Source organism: Suillus subaureus, assembly GCF_016647635.1.
Source record: "Suillus subaureus strain MN1 chromosome Unknown BJ212scaffold_69, whole genome shotgun sequence".
NCBI lineage: Eukaryota > Fungi > Basidiomycota > Agaricomycetes > Boletales > Suillaceae > Suillus > Suillus subaureus.
In genome coordinates, this window is record NW_024538625.1 from 21743 (window position 1) to 46551 (window position 24809).

Sequence of the window (24809 nt, forward strand, 5' to 3'; positions counted from 1 at the left end):
ATTTACGATCAGTTCTTTGGAAGTCAAGATCTATCTCACCCAGATCAAATCAATCAAGAGCAACAAAGGGGGCTGGGAACCAAGGCTAGCCGGAGGGGGGGCTGAAAGTATCTATTTTGGTATCTGACCCCTCCCAACAAGCCCTGGAAAGTTCCAAGAATCAAATTTGTGGATTCACCATGGATATATCAAAGGATACATCCATCTGGATAATGGACAACCTACCTAGATGATGTATCCTAGTTTTAGGTTTATAGTCCAGTTTGGATGTATCATTCTGGCAGTATAACCTCCCACCCTGACATTGACTTCAATATGGGTGAAGATGAAGACTATGTAGCCAAGGAGGATGGGCCACAGGAGGAGGAAGATGAGAGTGTCTTGGAAGGAAATACCATGGGCAGATACAAAGGCTCAGCAGTTGATGCTGCACAAGCTTGCATTGTATATTTGTAAGCTTTCTTTTTCATGGTTTTTACAAATAATGGTTTGTGTAGTTTACAAGGTAGATATCACCACCACTGGCCACCATGCAGTTGACTCCAACACAACCATCATTGTCACAGTGCATGGATGTCTCAAATGCCAGCCCTCATTGCAGGCTACTTGTGCTGGAAGCACTGTGAAGCTACACTGACACTGACACCTGATATTGAAGTTGGAACATTTACATTCCATGTCAGCACAGTTGATATTCTAGGTACATTTTTTTGTGCCTAACATCCAAGTGCCACTCATAAATTACAGTGTCCATGTCTTCAATATCAGTCCCACAAGCTGCTGACAAATTGGCAAATGTGTCACTCATTAACATTGGACTCCTCAGGTGTTCTCCCATTCAGCCTACAATAGCTGTTTTGCTTCAATGTCTTGAGTTATATCATCAAATCCATCAATGCAAACCATCCTTCAGTATACAGGCAATGTTACAGTCACGTCTACTCCTATTCATTTTCCCTCTTCTCTTGTGTATTATGTCATGACCATGCCTCATTGCGCCATCACTAGACTAGTCTCTTGCTATATCTGTATTACATCACAATCGCCGTTGCCGTCGCTAGATGACTCACTCTTATCTCTGACTCATTCTTATCTATGACTCGTTCTTATCTCTGACTCATCACACTTGCCCTAAAGCACTTACTTACTATATATACTCAGCCATGTACTCAGTAGATCTTCACTTTAATCTACTAGGTTCTCACCTGAAACATCCTTCACTTAGGACCTCCAATCCTAAGTTGTCTGATTACCGATATTCAAGCCAGAGACACTCTCTTTGACTTGTCTTATGACCCTTGCATTTGCAAGGTCTTGATTCAACGTCAGACATTACTCTTATTGAGTACCTGTCATTGCGCCTATCCTAGTTCGTAACAAAAGATTAAAGTCACCTATCGACCCTCTCCATCAGAAGAGGTCCCAGATCCCAGAATGAATCAGAGAGAGACAAACACATCCCCTGAACAGAAACATCACTAGACCAGAACAATCAGGATGTCCACCGTCACCAATACCCCAGAACTGAAAGCCAGAGCTCCTTCCACTTATGATGGAAGCCCTCAGCAGGCTCTGCAATGGTTGTATGCAATTAAGGCGTACTTCACACTTAACACTACAATCTATAACACCAACAAAAAGAAAGTTATCACCGCCCTCGCATATATGACTGAAGACAGCACCATGGGCTGGGCACTTACCTTCTATACTGAAGTCGATAACACCTCCTCCAAGTCTTATGGAACTTTTGTGAACTTTGAAACAAAGTTCAAAGAAGCCTTCGTACCAGCTGATGCCATTGGCACTGCCATGAACAAACTCCGAACCCTGAAGCAAACAGGCGATCTTACCTCCTATGTCGCCAGCTTTAAGACCCTTGCTGTGCAGGCCTCCGTAAAGCAAGATGCAGTCCTAATCACATTTTTCAACGACGGGTTAAAGAAGGGGATTGTTAATTCCATTTTCCAGATGGAAACCATTCCCACAGATTTCGATAAGTACGTTGCCGCAGCCATTAGGCTTGACAGCAACTACCAGAGAGGTGCTGCATTTCAACAGAACCACCATACCACCACTAGACCGACTGGGCAACATTATGTACCTAGACCATCCATTGATTGGCACGACCCAAATGCCATGGAGGTAGATCGGCTCACGGAAGCTGAAAGAAGTGACCATATGAAGAAAGGACTATGCTTCACATGTCACCAGAAGGGACACATGACTAGAGCATGTCCGCAGAAGAAGAAGACTCCTGTCTGTCATGAAGAAATAGAGGACAGCGAAGATGGAGATACAACGATCCGTTGCCTTGCCGAGGATTTTTGATATGGAAGACTGGATCGACATCAGTATCTTCCAATGTACCTATCAGATTTGTACAAAGTATTGGAATCAGAAAGGAACTTCGCGTTCCCATTTCCCTCATCTCCAAAACTCGTCTGAAAACCGTCGAAACAACAGCCATTGTTGACTCTGGTGCTGCCGGAACCTTTATCTCAGAAGACTTCGTAAAAAGTCACAGAATCAGGATGCATAAGCTCACGAAACCATTTCGAGTCACGACCACAGATGGAAGCTATGCTAAAGGAGGCGCTATCACTTGCTATTGCGTCCTCATCATGAAAATCGACGAACGATCCATGATTGGAAAATTCAACATCACATGACTCGGCTGCCAAGATCAGATTTTACTCGGGATTCCCTGGCTACGCACTATGGATCCAGTAATACAATGGAAAGCAGAAATGCTGGAACTCTCAAGAACTGAGAAGAGTGATCAGATTGAGAAAGAAGTTGATATCAAATGAGAAAAGAACGGATTACCACCATTCTTCCGGAAACTCCGGAAGAATGATCCAGAACAAGAACTGATTCCAGTTGCTGCATCACCCAAGAAACCAACACCCCGAGCTACCATTGAAGAAATTCCAGATGAAGAAACACCCCCGGTACTCCCTAACCTTGATCCCATCCCTGATGACAATGATGACTCCTTTGATACCAAAGATGATGTATGGACCAAGGATTATGCGCCACCCATGCACGAGATCACTACATACCACCTCGAGGACGATGAATTTCTAGTTGAGTACCCCCTCGACACCTTGGAGCTTTGGGTTATCACCAATGTCTCTCTGGATACTCCCCTAACCAAAGACAGCACTAGTGCTGTAGAACAGCAACCCATGGTTACACCCCTGTCACAGCCAACGGAATATATCAAAACCAGTAACAAAGCACAACAATTTGCATTAGCTGCCAGACTAGAACAAAAGAAGAAATCGTTCGAAGAACTCGTTCCTTCTTATCTTCATGATTTCGCCAATATCTTTGCAAAGGACGGTCTCAATCAGTTACCACCTGAACAACCTGGTATAGATCATTGAATTGAAACTAAACCCGGCTTTATCCCCAAGATGTCCAAGGTGTACCCATTATTGGAAGTGGAGCGCACAGCGGTCAGAGCCTTTATTGATGAAAATGTAAAGAAAGGATTCATCTCCAAGTCAAAGTCACCGCAAGCAAGCGGCTTCTTCTTCATAGGAAAGAAAAGTGGAGATCTTCATCCCTGTCAAGATCACCGGTACATCAATGAATGGACGGTTAAGAATGCCTACCCTCTCCCATTACCACTTTCATTGGTCGCTCGGTTACACGGTGCTAAATACTTCACGAAGATGGATGTCCGTTCAGGGTATAACAATATCCACATCCACCCAGATGATCAGTGGAAAGCTGCCTTCACCACAGAGTATGGTCTCTTCGAGCCAAACGTCATGTTCTTTGGCCTTTGCAATTCCCCCGCTACCTTCCAGGCATATATGAATAGAACGTTCCAGCAGGAGATTAATGAAGGATGGCTCATCATATATATGGATGATATCCTGATCTTTTCAAATGACCTCATTTTCCATCGCGAACGCACCCGATGTGTTCTCGAAAGAATTCGCCAAGAGAAACTTTTCTTAAAACCTGAGAAATGCACATTTGATGCTCAGGAAGTGGAATATCTTGGAATGATCATCCGTCCAGGATGTGTAGCAATGGACGATGCCAAAACCAACGGTATTCGAGACTGGCCTACCCCCACAATGGTGAAAGAAACTTGGTCATTTTTAGGGTTTTGCAATTTCTATCGAAACTTCATTTCCCATTATTCTGACATTGCTAGACCCCTGATCGACCTCACCAAGAAAAACGTCAAATTCCTTTGGTCAGAACAGTGTGCAATGGCCTTCTCCACCTTGAAAGAATGCTTCCTAAAGCAACCGGTCCTCCGAAACCCTGATCCCAGTAGACAGTTCGCAGTTGCTACTGATGCATTGCTCATCACGACTGGTGCAGTGTTGCTGCAAACCGATGATAATGGAGTTTACCACCCATGTGGATACTTATCCCAGACGCTGAACCCCACAGAACGCAACTACCAGATTTTTGATCGTGAGCTCCTTGCAGTTATTCGTGCCCTGACCATATGGCGTCATTATTTGGAGGGCAATCCTCATCCTGTCATCGTCTTCACAGACCATAAAAATCTGTTGTATTTCAGAACGGCCCAGAAGTTAACCAGACGGCAAGCCCAATGGCAGCTGATCTTATCCTGTTACAATATTGAACTCCACCATGTCACTGGAACTAAGCTTGTCGCCCCTGACACACTCTCTCGCCACCCTGACCATGGATCAGATTCCTCAGAAGATAATACCAATGAAACCCTTCTTCCAGACTCCATGTTTGTCTGCCTTCTTGATGTCGAACTCATGACCTCTCTTGCGAATCCCAATCCTTCCGACCCCGACCCCATCTTTACCGCCGCCTCCAATGCATTAGATGGCCTTTCCCTCCCCCCGATGAAATCTGCCCTTGCAGATTGGGCAATTAAAGATGATATTCTCTACTATAAAGACCGTGCTTACGTCCGCCCCACTGGATGGTGCCTTATTTTGGAGCGTTGTCATGATCACCCTACTGCTGGCCATCCTGGGCGTTTTAAGACTGAAGAATTGGTCAAACGGGACTTTTGGTGGCCTTCTATGGGTACCTATATCTGTAAATACATTGAGGGTTGCGCCCCATGTCAGCAGATGAAGTCCGATACTCACCCCACTATGCCTCCTCTTGTACCTATTCCATCCAGTGCTGTGGCTCCATTCACCCAGGTCTCCGTTGATCTCATTACTGATCTTCCACCCTGTGCCGGTTTTGATTCTGTCATGGTCGTGGTAGACCATGGGCTTATGAAGGGGGTAATTCTTATCCCTTATACTAAAACCATCTCCTCTGAAGGAGTTGCCAAGAATTTTTTCAAATACGTCTATCACCAATTCGGCTTGCATGAGAAAGTCATTTCAGATTGCAGTCCGCAATTTGTGTCAAAATTCTCAAAAGCCCTTGCCAAGCTCCTGGAATATGATATTGCCGCATCCACTGCCTATCACCCCCAAACTGACAGACAAACCAAACACCTCAATCAAGAACTCGAAACCTATCTTCGGATCTATTGCCGAAATCACCCTGAAGATTGGGTGGAACACCTTCCAATGGCAGAATTTGTACATAATCATCGAAAACACAACTCTCACAACGCCTCACCATTCTTCCTCATGATGGGATATGAACCAAGAGCCCTTCCCCATACACTCCCTGATTCTACCATCCCTGTGGCAGAAGATAGGCTCCATTCGCTCCAGAAATCCAGAGAAGAAGCACTCTCTTGTCATAACCTCGCTATGCAGCGAATGGCAGAACAAACTCATGGACAGAAATATCACCCATGGAAGATAGGAGATAAGGTTTGGTTATCAGGAAAGAATCTAATCACGCAGCTACCATCGCAAAAGCTTGCACCAAAATGATATGGCCCCTTCCCAATCATCGCTGTTCTTTCCCCTATCACATTCACACTCCAATTACCCCCCCAATGGAAAGTTCACCCCACATTCCACGCTTCTGAATTATCGTCCTATCATGAGACAGAAGTTCACGGTCCGAATTTCCATGATCCACCCCCAGACGTCATTGATAACAAAGAAGAATACGAAATTGATGCCATCTTGTCACACAAGGGGACAGGTAAATGAAGATGCTATCTGGTATCCTGGAAAGGATACTCTTCTGCCAGTAATGAATGGATCCCAGAAGGGAACCTTGGCAATGCCACTGATACCCTCGCTGCATATAAAAGGGCTCACCGATTGTAAAATCCAAGAACCATGTCTCTCGAACGTCTACGCCTCTGCATCCAACGCATAGAAGAACTCACTGCTGCTATGAACACTGTAGCTGAAGGAAATGCCCACCCATTGTCCCTCCTTGATTATCAGACTGCAACCACCATTAACCTCACCAATAATGCATCCTCACCACCGGTCTCCCTACCATCGTCCGACTCCACGCTTACCACCGACTCTACTCTTACTGACTACTTCTCGATTATTGACCAAGTCGAAACCAGCGCCCTTTTTGAATCTGCCCTCATGTCCCAGCAATACGCTATAGAAATAGACCGTCTTTTAGGAGAAAGAGGGGCGATATCTAGCAGACTTATCATTAGAATCATCAGAGATGCCAGCCTCATCGAGTGCACTGCCAACCTCCTTGATGACGAACACCACAAGACCATTTTCTGCCACCTTCATATACACATTCATAATACTGCAATCCGTTTGTTGCCTGATGATACTAGAGATGCTATCAGAGAGGCTATTCACATCGTCACAGAGTGAATCGCTCTTGACCCAGTCACGCGCCCTCCTTCCCCGCATATTGCCATTCCAGTCCCACCGCCGGTCCCTGCAGCAGCTCCCATGGAGCATCAGAATGATAATATCCCTCCTATTGCTGTACTTGACATACCAACTTCTCCGTCTCCTACCCCCATCACGCCCCCACACATAGATACCCCATCCGACGCAGATCTTCCCGTATTGCTGCCAAACAAGCCACGTCTGTTTCCCCGCATAAAATGCTCAAATGATCCAGATCCCCTTCTCCCCCAGATCAGTCCACCTCTGTCACAATCGTAAAAACGCCACCAGTTGACAACATTGTATGTCGTAACTGCCGCACCACTGGGCATTGTCACAAGAATTGTCCTGCATATTATTGCCGGGTCTGCAAAGAGTATGCACCCGGCCATCTATCGGTCTTTTGTAAGGAGTTGAAAGGAGAAGTGGTCATCCCACTGGTATGGACTGATGCTGGTTTTTACGACACTCTCGCTCACTGGGAGATTGAGCAAGATGCTATCTACCATGCCGCTGAGTTAGCTGATAGGTCATTCCCTATCACTGAAGAGCAGAACGACTTGCTCAACTTGAACTACGACACTGACCCTATCTACTGGGCTAACCAGGATAACTGAAGTCGGTGACTTTGTTCCTAAACAAGGGGTAATGTTACAGTCACGTCTACTCCTATTCATTTTCCCTCTTCTCTTGTGTATTACATCATGACCACGCCTCATTGCGCCATCACTAGACTAGTCTCTTGCTATATCTGTATTACATCACGATCGCCATTGCCATCACTAGATGACTCACTCTTATCTCTGACTCATTCTTATCTTTGACTCATTCTTATCTATGACTCATTCTTATCTCTGACTCATCACGCTTGCCCTAAAGCACTTACTTACTATATATACTCAGCCATGTACTCAGTAGATCTTCACTTTAATCTACTAGGTTCTCACCTGAAACATCCTTCACTTAGGACCTCCAATCCTAAGTTGTCTGATTACCGATATTCAAGCCAGAGACACTCTCTTTGACTTGTCTTATGACCCTTGCATTTGCAAGGTCTTGATTCAATGTCAGACATTACTCTTATCGAGTATCTGTCATTGCGCCTATCCTAGTTCATAACAGGCAATAGTTAAAGTACCCGGTGCCCTTCATAATGTATGTTTTTGTAATGTGTACCTGAGTTTATTGTGTTTCTAATATTACATTTTAGTGCTCATATTTTCAAGCACTGCAAGATCAATTTGCAATTGCTTTCAATGTCTATCTCAATGTTTTACAGCGTGTTCAAGAATTAGCTAACACTGCATTGAAGCATGATACTGCTCACTGGCACATGCTTCACTCATGCCCTGCATGTAATTACAAGGTGCATTTATTGTTATTGTTATTGTTATTGTTATGTGACGTGAACTATGCTACAGCAAGAGAATGAGCCAACATTGATCCCTGCAAGGATGGACAGTATGGACAGCAATAACTCATTGAAATGGGTTGACAGCTCCAGACATGCTGATGAGTGATGTGGATAACACAACTTGGCTAGATAGTTGTTAGAATACCTAGCCAATATATGTCTACTAGTCCTGCCTAGCTGCTACACTTGCAAGCAAGAACATTCAACCTGAGGGATCTGCTGTCTAGTCAAGTTCAATAGTCAGTACTACACAAAGGATGAAAAATCTGAAGGTCAGGGATCAAGTCCAAAGGTATGGGATGAAGTCTGATGTGCGGGAAATCAGGTCTGCAGGTGCGGAGATGGTGGGAGAGTAAGGGAAAGGAAGGGAAAGTGTCAGGACTAGCTTGGAGATGTTAGGGAATGTCAGATGAATGAGTGACAATAGTGTCAGGTTAAGGAGAGTGAGTCAACAGGTATATTGGCAAGGGTGTTATGAACTAGGATAGTTCTAACAACAGACGACTCAATAAGAGTCAAGACTTCTGCTGAGATTCTATGCAAGACAATAAGTCAAGTGTTCAGTGTAAGCTAAGACAGAAGGAGTGCTTCTATCTTAAAGTACAGTTCATATGACAAGAGATTGGAGATCTCAAGTGAAGGAGATTTCAGGTAAAACCTAGTAAGATTAAAGTGCAGAACTAAAGCGTACAAGAGAACTATATATAGGGAACTACAAGAGCTTTAGGGCAGATGTGAGAATGGATATGAGTCAGAGATAAAGGATGCATAAGTGATAGCAAGAATAGGTCACCTAACTATGGCGGTAGTGATCGTGATGTAATACACAAGAGTCAGAGATAAGTCTAGCAGTGGCAGCATGCGGCACATGATGTAATACACAGTAAAGAGAGAGAAAATGAATAGGGGCATACATAATTGTAACAAAGGGTAACTCTAAGGACAGGTATGGGATGACCAGTATCAGGGAGTTCTCCCTCCTACTAAGTGGTGATTGTAATCCTGGTCACCCAACCTTATATAACTAACTACGTGAAAGTCTGGAGTCCATAGGCAAAAGTAGTAGCAAAAATGTGGGTCCAATGATATGTAGCTAAAAGGCCATGAGGTACTGTGGCCTGTGGAAATCCATGTAATAATGCTGTCTACTCAATCAGTAATGGGAAATAACTGATTATGCACCAGTGGGGTTAAGCAGGACTGGACTGGACATGGTAGGACAAGTGTGTGGGATCTCTGAGCAGGTTTGATGTGTCAGAGATGTGGAGATAGTGGGAGAGCATCAGAGATGGGTAGGAGATGTGCAGACTGGATGGGGATTGCAGAATAGGGTCCTAACAGGCTAGCCTGAACATGATTGTCACAGTGAATCTTCAAATCATTGTATTTGATACCTCCTGATGAAGTTGATATGTTTAAGGATGATGTGCAACTGCAGCCAGGAACACAAGCAGTTGTTACTAACACAGCAGGAGACATCAGTCCACCTAATGTTTCTGAGTCTACATGCACTGACAATTGGAAGACTGCAAACATGATTTCTGACAACACTGTCAAAGTTTTTGAGCAAACAGGTATTTTCATCAGTGCCTGTCAACACAGCATGATCCAGACCTTGGTTGAGATGTGGTGAAATGGGGAACTGTGAGCCTTCTTCAGCCCTCATTTGTAATCTGATGTCAACAATTTTATAGTGCTAAATATGCTCTCACAACAACCAACAAAGTTCTTGATGTTTACAATCTGAATGGAGTAACTAGATATGATATTAGATGTTCCTATCAGAAAACTGTTGATGCCAGCTCTATCTCCATCAAGGCACACTCCAACCATCATCACTTCATCATCAACTCATTTCACAGACATGCCCACAACTGCCATTGTCAGCTTTGGTTCCATCCTTTATATCAACATGGCCTTGGCCTCAAGGACCTTGAAATGTGTGAGCACATATTCTCTGCATCAAATGCTGTAGCTCCTGTTATCCATCATGCATCTTATTTTCACTGGCTTCAGTTTATCAACCTTCACTTTCAGCAGTGGGATTCTGATAGGTACCTGGAACTAAGTATGGTTTTATTTAAGGTTCTTGAATTAGTGTTTGATGCTCCAATTGTAGGCAAGTTTTTTTACAACAACTATAAGCAAGCACTTGCCATCATCAATGACCTAAGCCCTGCTGTCCAGGAACTAAAGCTAGCACTAAATATCTTGGATGGAGACTTCAAGTGCTGGAATATGGAGGAGTTGGAATTTCTGGAGACCCTGACAGAGGAATCAGAGGAGGACATTGAGGTGCACCAAACACATACCAATGCCTTTCTTGATACTTGATTAACTCAGACTCACATCTCACTCATACAACTTGCTTTTCAAACAATAGCAGATGCCTTTGACATTCTCAATTGTTCAAAGAACCTTCCTCTCATGAGTGCATCCACACTATCAAGTATTCATTGGCTGGATCTTGCACATGATGGAACTGGCACTGTAAGTTTTATAGACACAACCATTTGATCTCTCTGTTCAGTTTTAACTTTGACACTATCTAGCTGACATTCACCCTCAACATCAAAGCACACATCTGGCTGGCTTGCTGGCAGTGCAACACGGGAACTTTTTGCCAACCCCCCATCATTACTCTGAACTGAATGAGGTCAAAGAATCTAACTGGCAATGATTCCCACAAGCTTGCAAATGATCAAACCAACAACACTTTCGATCTCATCAAGGATATCTTTTCAGAGCAGATCATAGTCCCTGCATGCAAGAAAGCATTTCACAAAGACTGGAAGAATATACCTAATGCCTTGTCTTCTAACACAGTATGTGGCTGGATCATTGGTAAGTCTTTTTGTCATACAGCTGACAGCTCTAACATGGACATAATATTTCAGAGGAAAATAATATGTTTCAGCAGGGTAGCCATGCATTAGTAGCATTTGAACTACCTGTGGTGCATCCATTGCACACCACACCTTTCAGTCTTATAGTACTGCATAACCTGTTGATAGGATGTGTACATTGACCTGCAAAACCAGGTGTACAGGACACTGGCTGGTCTCTGCACTGCCTGTATAGGCCAGCCATGCAGAACCTTGCAGGCCAATGCCTCAGACAGAAAATGATATCTCTGCACTCCCTGTATAGGCCGGCCATGCAGAACCCTTGCAGGCCAATGCCTCAGACAGAAAATAATATCTCTGCACTCCCTGTATAGGCCGGTCACACAGAACCCTTGCAGGCCAATGCCCCATAAGTAGAAAAGATACCTTTTGCTGATGATGTAGGACCCCTGCAGGTTCATGCCTCATATAGAGAATGATATTTTTATGCTACTTATATAGGTGAAACCAGCATATCAAAGTACAGTTATCAATCAGTACTTGAGATGTGAAATTGAAAAATGAAGTATTGTGCTTTTACAACACTTTATACAAACTTGGTTGTATTTTTCCTAGCAAGTAGTATATGTCAAAATTGCATATCTGAAGTTTCAGAGAACAATATAAAACTGTTCATGGACAACACTCAAAACAGTGAAGGGACCTCTTTTTGCTCATTATCACTCCATGAGACATGTGACTCATTAGCTAATCTTTGCTTATTGAACATTAGCAAAATCATTATCAGTTGCCAAATAGCAGTTCAGAGGTATTATTGAGGCCATAAAGTGAATTGTGGATGTGTGAGATGCATTTTGTATCATAGAGTGATAGTGTCTCATGGACTGATTGATAACTGTAGATTTGGCCAACCTTGCACCCTGAATATTTATGCAGGCTGTCCTAAATGCTCTAATATAAAATGAGATTCCATACAGGAGTAGGTCTAGCCAACCTCACTCATGTAACAAAAGATATATCTTATATAGGATAATATAAATGGTGACTGAATAAAAAATAAAAATACAGTCTACCTACACTCCTTACATGGTGACTAGGGAGGCTGGCTTAATGGGCCAATATGTTATTGACAGACCAGCTGGCCATGTCCTACATACTGCACAGACTGGCTGGCCCATGGGCCAATATGTTATCAGTAGCCTGGCTGGCCACATCCTACATACTGCACAGACTGGCTGGCCCAGTGGTCCAAAAAGTATTCAGTGGCGGCCATCCCTGCCTTGCATACAGCATAGGGTAGCTGGCCCACTGGGCCAATATAATATCAGTAGGGTAGCCGACCATGGCCTGCATACTGTACAGACTGGCTGGCCAATAGGCCAATAAGTTATCAGTGGGTTAGTCATTCCATCTATGCATACTGCTAAAGTATTGTTAGTGCTAATATCAATGTTACTCAAAATAGACATGAAAATTGAAGTGTATATGACAACAAACTGCAAGAAGGGAATTCTAAGGTATTGTGCTAATAATAATGTCTCAGTTCTTATACTTCTTTGAAGCTACTCTGTCTCTGGCAGAGTGACAAGGAGGATCAGGAGGAGCAGATATCTTCACCTTTTTCATGACTGAATCATCCACATCTGTTGCTGTGTGCTTACCCTTCCCTTTTCCCCCAGTGTTAGTACTGCTTGCCTTCTTTGATGTGGCAGCCCTCTTCTCAGTTATCCAAGATGCCTCAGCAACCCTCTTCTCCTGAGCAACCCGAGCCTTCTCAACAACCTGAGCCTCCTCAGCCACCCTCTTTTCCTCAGCCACCCTTTTTTCCTCTGCTAACTGTGCCTACTCCACCTCCCTCCTCTCTTTCACCTGCCTTTTGTTCTCCAGATGCCTCATATGAACTTCTTCTCCCACTGTCATCTGCTTCTCATTACCATCTGGCAGCATTGTGTCCACCTTCACCTGGATTCTGGTAATTGCCTCTTCAATCTTGTCCCCTACCTTGAAGCCAAGGATGGAGTCACCCAAATATTGAGGCACATCATCTCCAGCCTCATCTGCTTCATACTCCTGAGCACATCAACACTCACACATCAACACTCATGAAGGAGGGGTCCAAGGCCTAGGACAACAATCATACCCCAATCATGAGATTTGATGATATAGTTTCCTAGTTCCTCCAAAGCCACAAAGGATGCCTGAACATCATTGTGCATATTTTGAGGTAGATATGCCTCAGACCATGTCCAAGATGCCCAGACAGGCAGATGTTGCTTCCTAGCCTTGCCCTTAGGATCTGGAGTGTACTTTTAAACAAGAGTCAAATTTAATGCTGTATCACAAAAGTAGTGAATTATACATACTGTGTTGGAAAGTTTTTGAACTGTGGCCAACAGATGATGGTATGATGGGAGGGTAGAGTGGGATTGAAGATAACTGACTGTGTCACCACCCATATGGAATTTTGGGCAGGAATTGGAAAGAGATGGGGTGTGGCATTCCAAGTCTTCCTCTTTGTCAGAAGCAATGGCTTGGGGGGTCTTCTTCAATACCTCATCCTCATCTGATGATACTTTGACATATTTTCAGTTCTTCCTTGATTTTTTACTTACATCCCCCTTCTTAGCCAGTGAATCATAGAAGTTGCCTTCCTTATACCCAACAAACTGTACAATTGGTTCATTGCGGTTAGCACAATATTTCCAAAGTGAAAAAATCATACTGATGGCTTCCTTCTGCAGGTGAGAAGGATCCTTGATGACAACATTCTGAGAGATACAGTCCATGTCAAGGTAATGGTCTGGATCTTGGGTAACATGACCCCAGGGGACTGCAGCCCAAGGGTTGTTTGAGATGACTGCTGTTGAATGTAAGCTGTCAGAAAAATACAGTACTTCAAAAATAGAAATGAATTACCATAAGCCTTTTGAAATACCTTTCATATGACCTTCTACTGGTTCTTGAGCATGAGAGATTCAAAGCCTGTCAGTAGGCAAGGATAGCCCTCATCGTCTACATCCACTGTTAAATTGAGCAACTTCTCACCTTCCTCATCAGATTGGTCCTCAGGGTCTATGCCTGTTGCTAGATCATTAGCAATTAAATACATTACAGTATCCAAGACTTACTATACTCGGCTTCATTCAGCCAGTCAGCAAGTCAGTCTTGTGACTCTCCAGCCCATTTCTTGTTTTCTTTGGAAGTCAGAGTAAAAGTTTCCTTCGCCATCCTGGAACAGGATTCCCAGCTAAACTAATAGATTATTAATAGTAATGTCAATGGGAAAACATAACACTGACATGGTTGTTACAGGCATTTTTCCCTCCCCTCAATCATGAGCTACAAGCATTACAACATGTAAACCCATAGTTCTTCCTGCCATCTCCATGAAGTCCCTCATGATTTTCTTTTGGTGTCAGCTGTGGTATCTGTAGATACACATGAGTTTTTCCTAAATATAGAAAATGTAGTGTGAGAAAATACCTGTCCTTGGTGTCAGAATGAGGACCTTCCTGGTTCCACTTTTCTGCCACAAGTCTGAGCTTCTCATGCACATCTGGTGATAGGTCATTGTATCAGGACTGGGCCAGCTTTGTCCTTGTCCCCATGGACCTTAAGTCAGAGATGTCATGGTGCTTCTTGTCATACTCCCCAATTTCTTCTTTGAACAATTTCTGGGTGACATCAAAAGTCAAGAATTCAGTCTTGAATGCTGCAGCATCCAGAGGCTTATCATCTTGACAGTCTTTGACCATATCTACAGTGATGATGCCTGCACCAGATGTGAGTTTATGAGCTCCCTCAATGATTTTTTGCTCAAGATCGCAGTCCTCATCATCCTCCAGAAAATGCAAGTAATATGTATGGATAGCCTATAACATTAGATTAATATAGACAAAGAGACTGGAAGTTCACCTTCTGAATGTTATTGCCTGGAAGCATAGTCAAAGGATCCTTAGCCTCATTGCTTTCAAGTATAGTATCTTTGATATTTTTGAGGATTTTTGCCCTCTCAGCAGGGTTTCCTTTGGCTGAAACATAGGAAATCTTGTGCTCATCCAAAACAGCCTTGAATACATGTGTCCAGTCAGCCATTGTATGCAAAAATCTTGAGAATACAGGCTGGTATAAGTTTGCAGGATGTGTAACCAGTCCCAACTCACTTGACAACAGATCAACAAACCATGTCACATGATTCAAATCACCAGTACAAAATCACCTAAGTATACATCTGACCAACTCACAAATTTAATGACATTAGCTTATATACCAAATTTCAAGATTCAGACACCAAACAAATGGTTACTCAAACTCAGAAACAATGATAACATGAGCAAAGTACAAAGTAAGACAGAAATTGCAGAAAAACATGTAAATCAAGCTAACTGTGTCTCCAATGGAATATCCAACCAAGTACTACCATTCTTCCTACCAGAATACAGTACTGTGGACCCAGGTGGCTGAGAGAATGTATGGCTTACATTGCAAGAGTCATTTTTGCACTCAAAAATGTAAGCCTTATCCTTGCTGCCTTTGACATAGGCAGACCTCCAAGAATTAGCCCAACCACACCCACTGCATTGGATAGGCAGGCAGTTGCCCCAAGGATGGACCTCCACATTAGCCCATGCAAACCTAGAGCAAGTGAGGGTGCCCTCCTTGACAGGTGTCAGCAGAAATATGTCAGAGTGGTGACCAAGGTCACAGGACTGTGCGAGCATATCCTTGAATGCCAAACAAAGTGGTCACCGTCCAATGAGAACCCTCTCTATAATGCAATGAGCAAGTGCAAGGCAAAAGACAGTTGAAACTGAAGAGCATTGAATGTGATGGTACCAGTTAAGTTGTGTCTGTAGGAACATTAGATATGTAAGGCATGTCAAATAAAGGCAAAAAAAACTTACCAGACAACAGCCTCTTGCAAGCCATGGAATGAGTCCAAGTTGGTGACAAGGGAGCCACAACATAGCATCCAGAGGTAAGATTCCTGGGCGCTGTTGATGATACTTTGCCAGGGTTTGAGAATTATTTCCAAGAACTGTAACAAGAGTCACTATTGGCCGACTATGACAAAAAAAAACTCACATCATTGACTGGAGTGCTGACATAGACCTTTGAATTATCATCCTCATACCCAGTAAAAGGGTCTCCATAATTGTCATTGGTGTGAGTAGACATGCCAATGATAACATGCTCCCAGACAAATGAGTTCTTCAAACCTTTGATTATCTGCCAGATTTTGCTATGGTAAGGGCAAAGCTTGGCATCAGTGCCAATGTCATAGTAGACCTCAAGATATTTGATGCCATCGCCAGCATAGTAAGGTTTGAGAAAGGCATGAGCAAACTCAAAAGGGCTACCAGCCACTGTGAAGTCAATGATGATAAGGTGAATAAAAAAGACCAGGGCCGAGGATATTTCGGCTCACTCAGACACCTTGAGTGCACCATTGATGGGTAAGAACCTGTCCAAGACAAGAAGGCAGTTGGCATTATAGAAACCCTGTTATCAATGAGGCATGAACAAACAAATAAAATTTAAAAAAAACTCACAAAGTAGGCACTGCCTGGTTCCATCTTGATATGGCAGCAAATGCACTGGAAAGTGTTGGATAATGGACAAACATCAGACATTACCATAGTTTACATATGTTTGGTTCATTTATAACTTTACCTATCGCTTAGCACTCAGTAGACCTCAGTGACTTACCGCATCACTGAGGTGAGATATTCATTCATTCATAGCATTACTTATACTGACTGTACTACAGTGTTATACTTGCTGCAGGTATTTATATCTAATATAGTGACTTACCGCATCACTGAGTGTTATACTTGCTGCAGAAAGAGACATCCTCTTGCAGGACTTTGGTCTCTATGTCAGGTGGCAGCTGCAGGCAGAGTCTGCACACTACTCTGGGACACAGAGTGCACATGAAGAGAGTATTGTCTCCATAGCTGTCTGCACCATCCCTGCAGAGTATGCAATACTAAAAACAAGAAAGATAAAGCAAATTAGCAACTAGAGTAGTGAGAAAATGGATGCACCTCATTGTGACCACTTCTCTTTTCCAAGTCCCCAGCCTTTGCAGTGGTCAAAGCCTTAATAAGAGACAAAGATAAAGTAAGTCAGCAAATACAAGACAGAAAAAATAGATGCACCTTATGGTGAGCATCTCTCTTTTCAAAGTCCCCACCTCCCACAGGTGTGACCTTGGAGGCAGTCAAAGCCTTCCTTCTCTGCCTATCTACTCCAGAAATCTGGGTGCTTGAGAGCTTGAGGAGGACGTGTGGCACTGAGCCACCATTGGATTTTTTGGCAGTGTTCTTGGTGTAGGCCATAGTGAATGACTTGAACATGCAAAAAGCTGAGATTGTAGTTAGTATTAGCATAGTTGAAATTGCTACACAAAAATAGAATAAGAAAACTCACATGACCAAAAAGATGTGGAAGCAGAAGAGGCGCATTGACAAAAGAGAAGCTGAAACAGTCAGTATCAAGTCAGTATACCACAAGCCACAGAAAGATAAACTCACATGACTAAAGAGATGTGTCAGCACAAGAGATGTGTTGTGATGATCATATTCCCACTAGGCTTGCAATGGCCATCTTTTGATATAGGTGATGGAAAGCTACAAAACCATTGACTGCTTTTCCTGCACTCAACCCACTCCAAACATGTATTCCTGCGCTCTGTGGACCCACACATTCACTCCCACGCTGTGCGCATACCTGCGGTCGATTTCCCACGCCTTTGGACTACCTTACAGATGTCCTGTATCAGTCCATTATCCATCCTACCTCATTAGTACATATTTTGCCTTGCCTTGTGTGTTGTAACAAGTGTCGCAGTCTTATTACATGTCTTTACATATTCCTACTGCCTGTCTGTCCTGTCCCTTCCATTTCCAAGAGGGTTTAGCTAGTATAAAGTGCCTAGAGTGACTACTTCATATTTACTTCCTTCTACAGTATTTCCTTCCCTTAGGTTTTACTTAGGAGCAGTCACCATTAGTGCGCGCTTTTAGCCCCTATTGGTTACCTTATACCTGGACACCTTGTCTTGACTTTCCTTACCCATGCAATCAATACCCTTGCCCTCACTTGCTACCCACGCCATTCCTTAAGACTTCCCTACCCCTTACCCTAGCATCTCACACTTCTGCATCAACTGCTCATCAACTGCACTTCCACATTCCCATGCTCTGTGCACTTTTGGGTCTTTAGTATCATTGGCCTTTCTCAGTAGCAATTCCCTTTAGGGTTGAACACTCTTGCTTGCAAGTGTAGCAGCTAGGCAGAGCATCGACCTACAATAATATTTGTAGTTAGGCACTTTAACAAGTGTCTGGCCATTGTTGTGTTTGCACAGCATTCAGAAAAGAGACACGTGGACAAAAACAAACAAAAAGACACTCACATGATCCAAGAGACACATTGACAAGAGAGAGAAGAGACTTTGACAAAAGAAACAAGTCAAAAAACCAACCAAACATGCACATGACTTCCACCGGCCAAGTCCGTCAACCAGTGGAATTGAGCATGGGAACATTTGGTACAAACATCAACAAATCAACAAACAATACTTCAACCAACAATCTTGTTCCCATGGTTCATCTTTCTCAACTTCAACCATGTTTCCACTTCATCCCATAACTCATACATATATATCACACCTTTCTTCCTTATCTTTTTGTACCTATCCTTTGGCCACTTGCAGACTGCAGCTGCAAGTGTTCAAAGGCAGTATTACATTAACTTTTTGCCGCTCTCAGTAAGTAATTTTAAGTCATATGATTTGTAGTACTGACTTGGTTTTTTTATCTTGACAGCTGGCGTGCTATCAAGCTTTTGATAGTGCACCTTAAGGTCAGTCCTTTCTCTTGATTCTTGATTGACTTTGTTTTAGTTCTTCTTGGCCAACCATGTCCCCAGGGACTGGCACCTCTAACCCTTTTTCTTTTTTAGTTCTTCCTGGCCAACCATGTCCCTAGGGACTGGCACCTTTACTTTTGTCCAGGTTTTGCGCCTATTCACCTCTCTTTCAGATTTTCCATCTGCCTTGTTGGGCCCCCTTTTTTCTTCTTCTTCAAGTATACCCCAGCACTAACCACATTTTTTTCTCTAGCTTTCTATAACAGTTTCTTGCTTTGTGCCTGTCTGGTTGAGTGGGTTTTTCTTCTTTCAATCATACTCTAACACTAACTGCATTTCTTTCTCTAGCTTTCTATATCATTTGTTGATTTCATTATTCCTTGGTTATTTTTCAAACTGGTAAGTGCCGGTTTAATATTCAATATCATACTGACTTCCACTACATTAGATTATTAGTTACTGTGCATTTTACCTATATTTTGTACTATAGGGTGCAAGGCTTGGATGGAGAGGGCCCCTTCATCCTTGTCTTGCATCACTTACATTAGTTTTTTGTCTTTGTTTATTTTTGCCAACCTTGTACACTTTAGATTAGATGTGAAGCCATAGCACAAATGTATTGCCCTTTATGGGTATTTTGATGTCATGTGATCCTTAATTTTTTGCCAAAAATATTTGTCACATGATCATGAGAGTGCACTTTAAAGGGTAATAATGTCTAGATTATATCTGTCTATGGCGACTGATAGGGTGCATCGTGGTCATTGTGGTGTTTGTTCTGTTGCCACTTAGACACCCATTTTCACCCATCTCAATGATGCTACTAACATATACACTTTCATCACTGTCAGTCACTATCAGTAGCGGTGCCTTTATTTACCAGGACTATCTATACCCTATGCTTCACTTACTGCATTATTATCCATATGTTGCAGTGTTGTCAGTAACGGTGAGTTTATTTACCAGGACTATCTATACCCTACAGCATCATTACTTGTTTCTCAAGGAAACTCCAGCAGCATGCCTAGCCCAAGACATTGGATTTTGGTAATGTTTTATGGTCAAGACTTAATCTTTGATGGTTAGAAGGACTTGATCTTCTAACTGTCAAAGATTAAGTCTTTTAATTAGCTTAAATCTTGACTTTCGCCTTCATTCACTCTACCAACACCACCATAGCAAGACATGGACTTTTTCAACCTCCAGAACAAAGATGAGATGCTTATTGATGAACATGAATCCCAAATCATGAAAACGGTGAGTAGTGTATATCTTGTATTCATTTATATTTACACTTCATTCCTTCTTTCACACTACATAGGGAGAGATGGATGATGTCAGCCTCAATAACAAAGAGGCAATCCTCATTGACCAAGACATCACAAACAATGTGAGTTTATTATATTATGTTTTGCCGCTATATATTGACACTGTACTCCTCCTTCTACACTATGATAGGATATGGACATGTTCAGCCTTGACAAGGAGGATGTGATGCTTATTGACCAAGATGGCTCAAACAATGTGAGTTTATTATATTATGTTTTGCCACTATATATTGACACTACACTCCTCCTTCTACACTATCATAGGGAGATATGGACGTCTTCAGCCTTGATAAAGATGATGTCATGAATATTGATGAGGATGAGATTATGGTATAGGAAGGCTGTCATATCCCATCATATTCCCACGCTTTCTGGACCTATTTCTGGACCCCATATCCAACTCATTCCTGGATCCCCTATCCTGTCCACCCTATGCACATTCTGTCCAGCAAGACATCTGGACTTTACCTCCTCTCAGATTCTGGACTACATCCACCACCTCACATATCTCAGTCCTGTTTCTGCCCTGCCTTCCAGATCTCCAGATCTCCGGACCTATTCCCACCCTCCATCCAAGATCCTGCGCCTATCCCCATTTAGGCATCTCCACCTTTCCAGTTCTTGGTTATCTCTGTTTCCATCTTGCTGATTGATCCTTGTATGAGTCTTCATCTCCGAGTTCATTTAGTTATGTTCTATCTTACTTACTAATGTGTTTCCACATGCTCATACATAGCCTTACTCTATTGCTTACTGATCCCCTCAGATATTCTCCAGTATATAACCCCTGTAGATACTCCTGTAGTTTCCTTAGTCTGAATATCACCTTAGATCTGCCCAATCATCTTCCAGACTTCAGTCCATCTGAGTCTCGTCCTTTTCTGTAAGGCCTAGGGATGGATTCCCTAGGCCGGAATTCTGGACCTTTGGATTTGTCCCCTATGTCTCTGTCCCAAGTCTAGGGATTGCTTCCCTAGGCTGGAGTCTTGCCTTTCTGGCACTTACCCTCTCTCTGGACTTTGGTCCACTTCCTGTCTCTCTGACTCTACCTAAGGGTAGTCTACCTTTGTTTGGTTCTACATCAGATGAAGTCCGATGTAGCCCCTATTCCTTCTGGACCTCTGGACATCCTGTCCTGTGCACCTCCAGGTGTCCTGTCCTTTGGACATCCTGTCCTCTGGACCTTCAGTCCTCCTGTCTTCCATACTTCTGGACCTCTGGACATCCTGTCCTCCTGTTCTCCTGTCCTCCAGACCTCCTACCCTTCCATCCTGTTTCCTGTAGAAGTACTACCTTGCAGTGGGAACTCTCCTGTGCTCCTCTGGACATTTCCTGCACTCCTCCAGAAGTCCTCTAGCACTCCAATAGAGTAGCCAGCCTCTGGAAGTCCTCCAGACTTCATTGGACCACCATTGGACTTCCTCAGAAATGAAGGGCACATACTTGAGTAAGGGGCACAGCATACAAGCTGAGGCCAAGCCCCTCTGAGTCAGTCTCTCTCTCCCTTGAGCATGGTTCTTAACAAAGGCAGTATGTGATTTGTGGATTTATCATTTACCAGGGAATCTGGAAATACCCCTGAATGTAAACATTGTACTACTATCATAGCTATCATACAACCACTTCTTTTTTTTCAAACAAAATTCATAGTCATATGTCATACTAACATATTCCCTTTCTACATATCATCTGCTCCTTCTATTGTGCTCAGTTTATAACCCATCTATTAGGATTGAGTCCCCTAACATATCCCCTTTCTACATATCAGAGTTCCTTAACATATTCCCTTTCTGAGTTGTAGGTACCCTGTTATTGATAATGCAGTAAGTGAAGCATGGTCCCAGAATGACACTGGGCCAAGTAATGATACTGTAGGGTATAGATAGTCCTGGTAAATAAAGGCACCACTACTGATGGTGACCGACAGTGATGAAAGTGTATATGTTAGCAGCATCATCGAGATGGGGGAAAATGAGTGTATAAGTGGTGATAGAACAAACACCACAATGACCATGATGCACCCTATCAGTTGCCATCACCAAACAGCCAGCAATGTGAATGCAAACATCCTGTGTTTCGATGGCGGTGGTACTGGCACGGGCTCATGTTTTTGAATAACAGGTGATGAAAGGTCTGAATGACAGCACAGTACTGTAAACTTCATTAGCATCACCAAGAGTTTGGGTGTCAGTTACTAAATATGCCTTAATTAGCAATAATTAGCCTAATCATGTTTATTTATAGACTCATTAATTACATCACAACTAAGTTTGAAGTCCATGAGAACTTTGGTTCATTTTCTTTTTTACATCCACCATGGAAGAGAACCTGAAGAGCCAGGCATCTGAAGTAAGGGAAGCTCTGAGTAGCAGGATCAGCAAGATACTTGGGAATTCATCTGAAATGGGTGTCCTGAAAGATGGGCAAGTGGTAACTAAGCTGTTGCATAAAGCTAGGTATCTATGGTAGATCATCAATTTTAGCTGAATTCTAATTGATTAATCTTTTAGAATGAGAATATTGGTGCACCTCCAGATTTGCTTGGCAATGCCAGATGACACTACATTTACCAATACATCAATTTCGGAATATGAAATTGATCGGGCCACACTAACTATTGCCCATGCAATGGTCAATCCCAGTGAGTGTCCCCAAATATTTCTAACTGTCATGAATTCTTAAGCAGAAGTATAGTCAATGTTGATTGGGATGTGGATTGATATGCTGACAGGGTCAAGTTGTCACCACCAAATCAGGATGGGTCAGCAACCTCTGAGCCAGAAAGGCTAAAGAAGTACTTCTCTGAGGCAGTGCTCAGCAAAATTTCAACTCCAGCTACTATTGTAGACAGGCATGGCAGAATTTTGATGGTCTACCTGCCCAATATTTTGTCACCTGCTCGCCTGGTATATTTCTGGATGGGATTTTCCCTCAGGGACTGATTGATTAATTAGGAGTATGTTAACAATGCCACCTCAGGCTTATGAAATTCTCTTCTTGATACCCTGCTGCCCATTTCAGATCAAAAAAAGATTTGGAGAGATGATGGCTTTGTGGTGCCAGAGGGTGGGGGTGAATTTGGGGCTGGTAGGATTACTGTGTCACCTGCATATTTCATGCAAAGACAAGAGGTATTGTATTTTCAGTGCTGAATTTTCCAAGTTCTCACTTGGTGATTAGCGATTGATAGATCCTCTTGTAACATTGGAGTCTTACAACTCAAAGGAGGTCCAAAAATGGCTAGAAGCTTTAACAACATCAGAACTTCTATGGAACTCCATTACTGCAGCAGTGGCACCAGAACTTTTTGAATCAGGCACTTCTGCATTTTCCAAGGTTGTCAAGGAGGTTCGGCAGCAAAAAAATAATTTGGCTCTGGTAGATTCTTGGCCCTCTATCTTTTCAGGGTTGGAAATCATTGCCAACTGAACAACCTTCAGCCACAGAGATCCTGGTGGATCTCCTTCACTTTTTGATCTTCTAGTCAGTTTAGGTTGCAACCATCATGCAACTCTTTCTTTGGCTGATGTCTATGCAGAGCTAGACTATTCCCCTGGTGCAATGGTCTACATCACTGGTAGGGTACTGGAGCACTCTGTGGGTCCTTGGATTAATGGAGAAAGAATTGTGGTTGCCCATTTTATGAAGGATGCTGTGCATGATAGAGTTAAAGTGCCAAGGCCAAGTTTTCCTTTGCAGAGGAACTTTTTACAGTTGGTAGGGAGGAAACCCAAACCTGCAGGTTGGAGAGCCAATAAATTACAAATATGGTTAGGATAGGAACAGGACTGTTTTGTGGTGTGTGGGCAGTAGTGGTGGTGGACTACCCGGATAATGCCAATGTTCTTGTTGTTTTGTCCCTTTTGACAGACTCTCAATTTCATGAGCTCACAAATCACACCAAGGAATAGAAACGGGGTCAGAGTCCAGCCATCTTCATCTGGAACTTGCCCATCAAAGAGAACAAGAGGGGCTTATAAATATGCATATATCCCTTCAAAAACTTGGAGGGGAAAAGATTTGTGGAAAGAAGCTAATGCTTCATTTGTCTATGAGGACTCTGATAGTGAGATAGAAGTAGCTTCACCATCAAAACAAATCAGGCATCACCATATTGAAGATCATATACCACTGGAATACAACTGAGAGGTTTATGGTGATTTTTGGATGGGAAGCTTGGATGGTATGAAAAGAAAAACAAAAGTGAGTTTGTTGAATTTTGGAGTCTCAAGTTTTTACAAAAAATCATGTGCAGGCCCAAAATGATTTCCTTCAAGATTATTTGCCTTGGTGCACTGAATATCTTTTAGTGTTATTGGAGTTAGAGCAGCTGGTCAATGATGGGAAATGCAAAGATTGTGGAGAAGGAGAGGGGTTGATCCAGTGTTTGTCTCGCTCAGGAACACATGCCTGGTGTCCTTCTTGTGTTCTTAAAGCTCATCAACATAACCCCTTCCACAACCTTCAACTCTGGAATGGCAGGTTCTACAAGACTACTACCCTGCAGGCTCAAGGGTATATAATGTATCTTGGCCATGGGGGGAACCTTGCCCCAATCTCTCACATCAGCCAGACCCATCTCCCTGGGAAGATATTG

At 43.0% G+C, this 24809-nt stretch overlaps 7 protein-coding genes across 7 annotated transcripts; 4 read left to right on the top strand and 3 right to left on the bottom strand.

Moving 5' to 3' along the window:
• Positions 1 to 9861: 9861 nt before the first annotated feature.
• Positions 9862 to 10497, top strand: BJ212DRAFT_1285236 (uncharacterized protein; the record flags this gene model as incomplete). The annotated part of the gene is made up of 2 exons (XM_041331875.1): positions 9862 to 10236; positions 10288 to 10497. Coding segments are annotated over 2 exons (585 nt in total), but the record flags the coding sequence as incomplete, so codon positions are not given.
• A 2051-nt stretch (positions 10498 to 12548) lies between these two features.
• Positions 12549 to 14118, bottom strand: BJ212DRAFT_1487098 (uncharacterized protein; the record flags this gene model as incomplete). Its single annotated transcript, XM_041341234.1, has 6 exons — positions 12549 to 12812; positions 12861 to 13079; positions 13142 to 13315; positions 13373 to 13581; positions 13732 to 13869; positions 14055 to 14118. The coding sequence occupies 6 exons, from the start codon at positions 14116 to 14118 to the stop codon at positions 12549 to 12551; spliced, it is 1068 nt and encodes a 355-aa protein (XP_041186492.1).
• Positions 14119 to 14584: 466 nt separating this feature from the next.
• BJ212DRAFT_1304633 (uncharacterized protein) lies at positions 14585 to 15104 on the bottom strand (the record flags this gene model as incomplete). The annotated part of the gene is made up of 2 exons (XM_041333645.1): positions 14585 to 14881; positions 14925 to 15104. The coding sequence occupies 2 exons, from the start codon at positions 15102 to 15104 to the stop codon at positions 14585 to 14587; spliced, it is 477 nt and encodes a 158-aa protein (XP_041186493.1).
• Positions 15105 to 15909: 805 nt separating this feature from the next.
• BJ212DRAFT_1304634 (uncharacterized protein) lies at positions 15910 to 17350 on the bottom strand (the record flags this gene model as incomplete). Its single annotated transcript, XM_041333646.1, has 9 exons — positions 15910 to 16047; positions 16095 to 16365; positions 16438 to 16511; positions 16562 to 16606; positions 16719 to 16725; positions 16770 to 16790; positions 16844 to 16998; positions 17057 to 17110; positions 17171 to 17350. The coding sequence occupies 9 exons, from the start codon at positions 17348 to 17350 to the stop codon at positions 15910 to 15912; spliced, it is 945 nt and encodes a 314-aa protein (XP_041186494.1).
• Positions 17351 to 18503: 1153 nt separating this feature from the next.
• Positions 18504 to 20548, top strand: BJ212DRAFT_1304635 (uncharacterized protein; the record flags this gene model as incomplete). The annotated part of the gene is made up of 11 exons (XM_041333647.1): positions 18504 to 18620; positions 18730 to 18783; positions 18858 to 18878; positions 19233 to 19283; positions 19475 to 19500; positions 19820 to 19833; positions 19870 to 19931; positions 20064 to 20141; positions 20206 to 20274; positions 20343 to 20408; positions 20477 to 20548. 11 exons carry the CDS (start codon positions 18504 to 18506, stop codon positions 20546 to 20548), a joined length of 630 nt encoding a protein of 209 aa, XP_041186495.1.
• Positions 20549 to 22528: 1980 nt separating this feature from the next.
• BJ212DRAFT_1304636 (uncharacterized protein) lies at positions 22529 to 23641 on the top strand (the record flags this gene model as incomplete). The annotated part of the gene is made up of 4 exons (XM_041333648.1): positions 22529 to 22668; positions 22723 to 22853; positions 23234 to 23343; positions 23393 to 23641. 4 exons carry the CDS (start codon positions 22529 to 22531, stop codon positions 23639 to 23641), a joined length of 630 nt encoding a protein of 209 aa, XP_041186496.1.
• A 919-nt stretch (positions 23642 to 24560) lies between these two features.
• Positions 24561 to 24767, top strand: BJ212DRAFT_1241279 (uncharacterized protein; the record flags this gene model as incomplete). The annotated part of the gene is made up of 1 exon (XM_041329592.1): positions 24561 to 24767. A coding segment is annotated over one exon (207 nt), but the record flags the coding sequence as incomplete, so codon positions are not given.
• Between the last annotated feature and the right edge of the window lie 42 nt (positions 24768 to 24809).